This window comes from Dipodomys ordii, unplaced genomic scaffold (assembly GCF_000151885.1).
Source record: "Dipodomys ordii isolate 6190 unplaced genomic scaffold, Dord_2.0 Scaffold74, whole genome shotgun sequence".
Taxonomy (NCBI): domain Eukaryota; kingdom Metazoa; phylum Chordata; class Mammalia; order Rodentia; family Heteromyidae; genus Dipodomys; species Dipodomys ordii.
In genome coordinates, this window is record NW_012267290.1 from 2,589,760 (window position 1) to 2,598,325 (window position 8,566).

The 8,566-nt window shown below is 51.2% G+C and overlaps 1 protein-coding gene across 2 annotated transcripts; it reads left to right on the plus strand.

Moving 5' to 3' along the window:
* The first annotated feature begins 789 nt into the window (after positions 1-789).
* Neil2 (nei-like DNA glycosylase 2) lies at positions 790-7,507 on the plus strand. 2 transcript variants are annotated; one of them, XM_013024225.1, is made up of 4 exons: positions 790-927; positions 1,552-1,904; positions 5,422-5,618; positions 6,537-7,507. In XM_013024225.1, exons 1-4 carry the CDS (start codon positions 790-792, stop codon positions 6,833-6,835), a joined length of 987 nt encoding a protein of 328 aa, XP_012879679.1. In that variant the 3' UTR covers positions 6,836-7,507. The 2 variants fall into 2 exon arrangements, with proteins under 2 accessions (XP_012879679.1, XP_012879680.1); XM_013024226.1 differs by lacking the exon at positions 1,552-1,904 and having other exon boundaries at positions 790-932.
* Positions 7,508-8,566: the final 1,059 nt, after the last annotated feature.

The window sequence follows — 8,566 nt, forward strand, 5'->3', positions numbered from 1 at the left end:
GAGGCGGCCCTGGGTAAGGCTGAGGGCCTTCCCGGCGGGGGGATCACTGGGTAATGATCTGTGGTTACCGTGGAGACAGCCTCCTGGCTCTGTGAGCATGATTGCTTCCGTGCTTGCTGCACCTGTCAGCGCTGCCTGCCGGGACGTCACCTCCTGCTTCTCCCCTACCTAGGGGTCCACCTCCATAAGTCAGCAGCTGAGGACTGAAATGACTTCCCTGGGAAGGGGTGGCGGTGAAACCAGGAGAGAAGATGAGTTAGGGGTCCAAGATCCACACAAAAAGTTACAAGGGCTGGCAGGGCTCCTAGCTGCCAGGATGCTGAGATCTGAGGACCGCAGTTCAAAGCCATCCAGGTGGGAAAGTTCGTGCGATTCTGATCTGCAGTTAGCCACCCAAAAGCTGGTAGTGGAACTGTGGCTCAGGCACTAGCCTTGAGAGAAAAAGCTAAGAGATAGGGCCCAGGCCAGGAGTGGGCTGCTTTTGCAGTGCATGGTGCTGTTGATCTGCTGCTGAGCACACTGTTGCTGTCAGGAGACAGGTCTGGGCTGGGAAGAGAAAGCATTCACAGGAAGCTGGCCATTCTGTGCTCTGACTTGCACCCTCAGCCCTGCTCTCTTTTGGCCATTTATATTCTTGGAGTTGATAGCAAAAATGAACTACTTGGCATTCAGCATCACAGAAAGTGTGTGTGTTTGTGTAGGGAGGGTGGGAGAGAGGGGAGGAGTGGGTAGGACGGGGAGGGACAGACTAAGTCCAGTGACCTCTTTTGCCTGTTTCTGCCCACAGGGATGCCAGAAGGACCATCCTTGAGGAAATTTCACCACCTGGTCTCCCCCTTTGTGGGCCAGCAGGTGGTCAAGACAGGGGGCAGTAGTAAGAAGCTCTGCCCTGCGGTCCTTCAGTCGCTGTGGCTCCTTGATGCCCAGGTGAGGTTACAGACCAGGCAAGCCAAATTTGCTGGGAAAGGCACTATATTTTACTGAGTGTTATCTCTGGCTATAGTCAGTTTGTGTGTGTGCATGCTGATTGATTAGTTCTAGCATAGAAAATAAATTATGGGCTGGGAAGGTGGCCTAGTGGTAGAGTGCTTGCCTACCATGCATGAAGCCCTGGGTTTGATTCCTCAGTACCACATACACAGAAGAAGCCAGAAGTGGCATTGTGGTTCCAAGTGGTAGAGTGTTATTAGCCTTGAGCAAAAGCATCTCAGGGACAGTGCCCCAGCCCTGAGTTCAAGCCCCAGGACTGGCAAGAAGAAAGGAAATTCATTAAATTGAATAAAAGAGTGGCAGTTGGTATGTATTACTTAGCTAACCCCTGGATAGTACCAAACCCATTAGGTGTGAAGAGTAGCTGTGCTGTCTGGAGCAGGTCTATCTTAGAGCTAATCTAATTCCATGAGCCAGCTGCCCTAAGCACTGAATTGAGAGCCAAAGCAAGCAGTTCAGGAAGCTGTGGGCGAGGAGTCAGTCAGAGGCCAGGGCTGTCTGCAGAGCCCTTGGGCCCCTGCTGGGCCTACAGGGCTTGGAACTGTGTTTATATTTTTCTAGGTGCATGGCAAGAAATTATTCCTTCGATTTGATCCTAGTGAAGAGCTGGAGCCACCTGGAAGCCACCTGCTGCCAGAGTCTCTCCAGAAAGGAGCAGAGAAGGATGATGCTGTGGACCCCACGCTGGCTTCCGGGCCCAGCAATGAGCACACCTGTGCCGGTGCGGCCTGCTCTCTGGAGCCTGGTCCCAGCAGGGCCAGCAGCGCCGAGTGCCCGGGAGGACACAGCCCTGCAGCAGGTGCCCAGACGTGGCTGCAGGTCAGGTTTGGTTTGTTCGGCAGCGTCTGGGTGAACAACTTCTCCAGAGCAAAGAAAGCCAACAAGAGTGGTGACTGGAGGGACCCCGTGCCCAGGTAATGTGCTGTCTTGTTGGGGTCTTTGCAACAGGAGGAGGGACAAGGTTTTCCTAGTTTAAGTCTATGAATGTTGAGAACAGTAGCTTTGCGTATGGAACTCTCCTACATTTAGGATTATTTCCTTTGGATCAATTCCCACAGGAATTGCTGGTTGAGAGAGAACATTTTTTCTTTTTTTGGTAGGTCATGGGGCTTGAACTCTAGGCCTGGGTGCTGTCCCTGAGCTCTTCAGCTTAATCCAAGTGCTCTACCACTTGAGCCACAGGGCCACTTGCGGTTTTCTGCTGGTTAATTGGAGATAAGAGCCTCACAGACTTCCTGCCCAGGCTAGCTTGGAACCTCAGTCCTCAGATCTCAGCCTCCTGAGTAGCTAGGATAACAGGCGTGAGCCACCGTCGCCCAGCAGATAGCATATTCTTAAATCTGCCTGTTAGTGACACTGGGGTTTGAACGCAAGGCCTGGAACTTTGAGGCAGGCACTCTGCCACTTGAGTCATGCCTCTAGGGCTTTTGCTTTATTTTTCAGATAGGTTCTTGTGTTTTTACCAGGCTGGCCTCAAACTGTGTGGTCTCCCTACCTGTGCTTCCAACATAGCTGAAATTACAGATTTGAACTATGTTGCCTGGTTTGTTAAAATAAATTCCTACTAATTTTTTGCTTGGGTTTGCCTCAAGCTACAATCCTCCACATCTCTGCCTCCTGAGGTTTCTGGGAGTACAGGTGTGACCGTGTCTAGCCCAGAGTTGCACATTTTTATGTGCTGACTTAATAGAATTCTTCCGAGCTTTGGCCACATGTATGAGCACTATTCACTTGAAGCCTGTTGACAGGAAGGTTGGTCATTTTTTGTGATATGTGTTGCCAGTGTTGTTTCCATGCTTGTGCCTTTGATTCATGAAGCTTATTGGCCTTTGGGATTTTAAATTTTTATGTAGGTGCTGGGAATGTGGCTTAGTGGTAGAGTGCTTGCTTAGCATGCATGAAGCCCTGGGTTTAATTCCTCAGTACCACATAAACAGAAAAAGCTGGAAGTGGCATTGTGGCTCAAGTGGTAGAGCGCTAGCCTTGAGCAAAAGAGGCTCAGGCACAGTGCCCATACCCTAAGTTCAAGTCCCAGAACTGGCAAAAAAAAAAAAAATTATGTAGTTAACAGTGTTTCTGTTACCACTCTTTTTAAAAAAACTGACCACAACGATTACCTTCGCTCAACCGTTCTTTGGCCTCCCTCCTTCCTGCAACCCCCCCCCAAATAATTTTATTTGTTCCAGTTTGGGACTTGAACTCATGGCCTGGGTACTGTCCCTGAGCTTTTGTGCTCAAGACTAGTGCTCTACCACTTGAGCCACAGTGCCGCTTCCAGGGCGCGCGCGCGCGCGCGTGCGTGCGTGCGTGCGTGCGTGCGTGCGTGTGTGTGTGTGTGTGTGTGTGTGTGTGCGCGCGTGCGTGCGCTGTCCTTGAGCTTTTCTGCTCAAGGCTAGTGCTCTACCACTTGGGCCACAGCACCACTTCAGTTGTTTTTTTGGTGCCTGATTGGAGATAAGAGTCTCACAGACTTTCCTGCTTGGACTGGCTTTGAATCTTGATCCTTCGATATCGGCTACCTGAGTAGCTAGGATTACAGACCTGAGCCACCAGCACCTGGCTTCTTCTTCTTCTTACAACAGTTTCAACAGATGAATTTATTCTACTTTCATACATGCAAATAAACTGCATTGTCTAATTGACCAGATGTACTTAGTTTTCTTAATTTTGTTGAATTACCAAGTTCCTTTTCTTCCTTGTTTTATGGCTGCTAAATTGTATTTTTTATTAGCTAATTACAAAAAATTAAACCCTTTTTTACTCTTTTCCTCTTTCCCTCTGAGATGAATCTTTTTTTTGTCGGTCATGGGGCTTGAACTCTGGGCCTGAGTGCAGACCCTCAGCTCTTCAGCTCAAGGCAAGCACTCTACCACTTGGGCTACAGCGCCACTTCCCTGAGATGAATCTTTTAAGATACAAACATATACCTGTAATTCCATCACTTGGGTGGTATAGATGTAGGATTGCAAGTCGCCGGTCTGGGCTACATTGTGAGACCTTTTTTCAAAAAAGAAAATCCAAAAAAGTGAAAACACGTAAAACATACTTTTATTTGCTATTTCTTTTCTGTGACATCCACCCCAATGTCTGAGGTTGCTATACTAGTTTGGAATTTGATTTCTGGGTTATTTTAAATAATTAGTATTAAGTGTATTAAAAGCATTTTTTTTTTGGGTCCGTCGTGGGGCCTGAACTCTGGGCCTGGGCACTGTCCCTCAGCTCTTCAGCTCAAGGCTAGCGTTCTACCACTTGAGCCATAGTGCCCCTTCCGGCTTTTTACTTTTTGCTTATGTGGTGCTGGGGAATTGAACCCAGGGCCTCATGCATGCAAGGCAAGCGCTCTACCACTGAGCCACCTTCCCAGCCCGCGTATTAAAAGTATTAAGTGCGTAGTTTTGCTTCAAAATTCTTTCCTAACTAAGAGAGCTGCTTCTTGAATAGCTCCCTATCTATGTTTATGCCTATCTGAGTTTCTCTCTGTCCTCTCTAGGACACTAACTAGGTCAGGGGCAGGCTCTGGTTCTTCCTGTTCTCCCTTTTCTTCCTCTTGTGGAGCCCTAGCTACCTTTACAAAGCAGCCCTTTCTCTCTCAGTTTGTGAGGATACTGTGCTTTCCTGAGCTTTATCTGGCAGCTGTGGGGAGGGCAGGCTGTGGGGAGGACAGGCTGTGGGGAGGGCAGGTAGGTGTGTCTGGGAAATCTGGCCTGAGGCTGGTCCCCCTCGGAAGCCATGGTCCCCCTCGGAAGCCATCTTTTCACTCACGAGCCTTGTTTCTGGTCATGTAGCCGTATCTTTAGAACTTCAGAGTTTTCTGCTTTTTAGAGTTCCTTTTGTAAACTCGGATTGTTATAATCAGAAAAATGTTGCAATGTTGCAGTTACTCCATTAAGTCCTGAGAAGTGTTTGAGTTTTGATGAGCTATCCCTTTCTCTCTTTGGGGACCCCCGTCAGTTTCCCCAGATTGATCAGGACTGATGGTGCAGAAACTGAATGTACATGTGAGCTGACTGTGGAATAGGAGCTGTGCGTGTGGGGCGACATGACAGTGGCAGCTACGTGGTGTGGCTTGGCTGTCTGGTGGCAGGTGCGTGTGCGTATATATGTATGTGACCTGTAGGCGACGTTTCCCTGTGGCCTGGTGCTGCCGTGATGGATGCTGGGTGTGTCCTAAGCACATGGAGGCCACTGTGTATTGTGATCTGACTCTGGTACCTGTAACCTGACTAGCGCTGGGGTGGTTGTGTGTACACAGGGCCTGACTGGCGTGGTGGTTGTGTGTGCACTGGTCCTGACCGGCACAGTGGTGGTTGTGTGTGCGTGGGGCCTGGACATACAGAGGTGTGACCTGACTGTAGTGGTCAGTCACTACATGCACCTGTGGCCTGACCACCCCGCGGTCCGGCCGTGAGTATGACCTGACTCCCTTCCCAGGTTGGTCCTGCACTTCGGTGGCGGTGGCTTCCTGGCATTCTACAGTTGCCAGATGTCCTGGAGTCCTCCCCCAGAGCTCAGCCCCACTTGCGACATCTTGTCAGAAGCATTCCATCGAGGACAGGCCCTGGAGGCTCTGGGGCGGGCCCAGCCTGTGTGCTATACACTAATGGACCAGAGATTCTTCTCGGGGTTAGGTAAGCCCCGTGGGAAAGGGCCGAGCCACGGGCTGTGCAGTGAGAAAGCCACTCCCCTGGGGGTCACCAGACCTCAGGGTCCCCACCTCCCATTGCACCAGTATTGCAGGTCTTGAGGGGGACCACTCAGTTTCCTGAGCTTTCCCTTGCTTTGGAACTGAGAGCGTTCCATCAGACAGGCCCTAAATTCTCTCACCCTGACTGGATGTTTCTTGGGACCTGACAACTGCACTGGAGCATAACCTTCCAAAGTACAGAGGTCGTGTCTGCCTGGCATTCCCCATGGCCTGATGCAGAGTGGCATGGAGGCATGGAGGGAGGGCCCGGCCCAGGACCGTGGGGTTGGAAGCCCACATTCATTTTGCTGATGTCCGCTGCTCTTGCGGCTGGAGCGTGATGCTGTCAAGGCACAGGAGCATCAGGTCAGCATTAGGCGCTGGGAAGCCACAAGCAAGAAGCAGGTTCCCTCTGCTAGAGGCCGGAGTGCTGAGACAGCACATTTCCGGGTGGGAGAAGAGATGGGTGGTTGGAGAAAGTAGAGAGGGCCTGGCTGAAGAGCCTGCTGGTCTCATGCCCGCGGCGCGGCAGGAGGTACCACAGCCAGCTTCTAAAGCACATCCGAGGCGTGACCCGCTGCGGACCAGGGAGGATCTCGCCAGCGCTGCCGTGCTGCTCACTGAGAAGCACGCGTCCCGATGCCCAGCAGAAGCCCTGTGCAGTGGCCACAGCAATATGGCGGTGTTACCCCTGGTCTCCACAGGGTAAGAGTGGCCAAGCCCGGTTAGCAGACGTGGACTCAGACGCTGCCTCCTGTGACGGCAGGGCGCCACGTCTTCCCATGCGTCTGCTGCCGTCCCTCCAGCTGTGGCTTCATTTGGGGGTGGTTTCCACCCTCATCCTCCGCTTGCTGTGTTGCAGGGAACATCATTAAGAACGAAGCCTTGTACCGAGCAGGGATCCACCCCCTTACTCCAGGGGCGCTCCTGACACCTTCGCAGCTGGAGGCCCTGGTGGACCATGTTGTGCAGTTCAGTGCAGAATGGCTGAAGGACAAGTTCCAGGGCACACGTCGTCACACGCAGATCTACCGGAAGGAGCAGTGTCCTGCTGGGCATCAGGTCCTGAAGGAGGCACTTGGGCCTCCAGCCGGGCTCCAGAGACTCACCTGGTGGTGCCCACAATGCCAGCCTCCTCTTCCCCCTGAAGAGCCGCAGTAGCCGGGACTCTGCTGAGGTTCTCAGGAGCTACTTGATGGCACTTGCCCTTGGGTACCAGGCCGTGTCCGTGTCCGGGACAGAGGACGGGGAGGGGCTGGCTGGGTAAGAGAAGGATGATAGGAGGGTCAGCATTGTTGATCTTTATGTCACTGGAGTTGTGTTGAAGGCACAGCTTTTACAGAGGTAGATTTTTCCATTTCTGGTTCAGTTCACTCTTGGGAGCTTCGGGGCTTCCTACTTTCTACTGTTAGAATTTTGGCAGCGGGGAGAAGAGCGCCCGGAACAGCAGGGCAGAAATGAACACTGGGAAAATGGTTGTACTCACCCAGAACAACGGCATAAATGAACACTGGGACGACAGTGCACCCAGGGTTGCTTTGCGAGTGATGTGTATTGTGTTTTGGGAACTTTGTTGGTTTGGTATGTATAGAGACACAGGAAAAAGACATTGTCCTGGTTCTGTTGGAGCTGCTCATCTGCTCCTCTCACCACAAGGAGACATAGGACTCACCTGGGCGCAAGAGGTTTGCCAGGGCGGCAGGTGTACCCATGGCTTTTAAGGGAAAGCTACCTGTTACTCCTTAACCTGATATACGGGTGACTGTTGATGGTTGAACAATTCAGATGTCAAGAAATGTACAGAAAGTTCCTCTAGAAAAACCTAGCCGAAACCTGAGCACAGATATGAAAATAAAACTTATTTTTTGTATCATCTTCATCTGGCAGTGAAGGGTGTGTGTGTGTGTGTGTGTGTGAGTCAGTGTGTGTGTGTGTGTGTGTGTGTGTGAGTCAGTGCTGCACCGGGCTGCTTGGCTTGTGTGGGACCACTCCCTACACTGAGCTCCACTACTAGCCCAGAAAGGTCTTCTGGTATGAATAGCTGGGCTCTCTATGTAGGTGATCTGGGCTTGCTGGGCTGGCCAGGTGACTCCCCCTAGAAAGCAGGAGAGGGTGGGAGGAGGGAGTGATTGATGAGAGAGAAATCAAAGCTGGCTTTTCTTTTCTTCGTCTGCCTGGAACTATTGATTGTTGCCTGCAGAAGGGACACACTCCATTGTGCTCGGATTCTTTGTTTGATGGTCACGTGAACTGTGCATTGGGGTCATCTGCCTGCTCTGCACCTGGTGCTCACACAGCATTGAGGGCTCACCACGCCCTGCGTCTTCCCCCAGAGGGATGGGAGATTCATCTTGAATTTAGGACTCACCTTATACTATATGTTCACCCTGCATTGAGGGTTCTCCATCAGGAGCCTGTCTCAGGGAGAGGGCACACCCCATCCGGACTTGCCCTGAATTAAGTGTTCACACATTATGACCTTACCTCACAACAGGTGCTTACCACTTAAGCTCATTCTTGTGCATTGCCTGCCAAACAACCCATGCAGCTACATGCTCTTTTTTTTTTTTTTTAATGCTGGTCCCACGGCTTGAACTCACAGCCTGGGTGTTGTCTCTGAGCTGTTTTGTCAAGGCTAACACTCTACCACTTGACCCACAGCTCCACTTCTGGATTTTTGGTGGTTAATAGGAGATAAGAGTCTCAGGGACTTTCCCACCTGAGTAGCCAGGATTATAGGTGTGAGCCACCAGTACCTAGCTATATTCATTATTATTTCTTCTTTCTTCTTTTCTTCTCTTCCTCCTCCTCCCCCTCCTCTTCCTCCTCCTCCTCCTCGCTTCTTTCTTCTTCTTCTTCCTTCTCCTTCGTCATCGTCGTTGGTTGTGTGAT

Coding starts and splice junctions, on each gene's coding strand:
- Neil2 (XM_013024225.1), top strand. CDS start 790: ATGCCAGAAGGACCATCCTTGAGGAAATTTCACCACCTGGTCTCCCCC. Junction 1,905..5,421: donor TGGAGGGACCCCGTGCCCAG/GTAATGTGCTGT, acceptor CTCCCTTCCCAG/GTTGGTCCTGCACTTCGGTG. Junction 5,619..6,536: donor GAGATTCTTCTCGGGGTTAG/GTAAGCCCCGTG, acceptor GCTGTGTTGCAG/GGAACATCATTAAGAACGAA.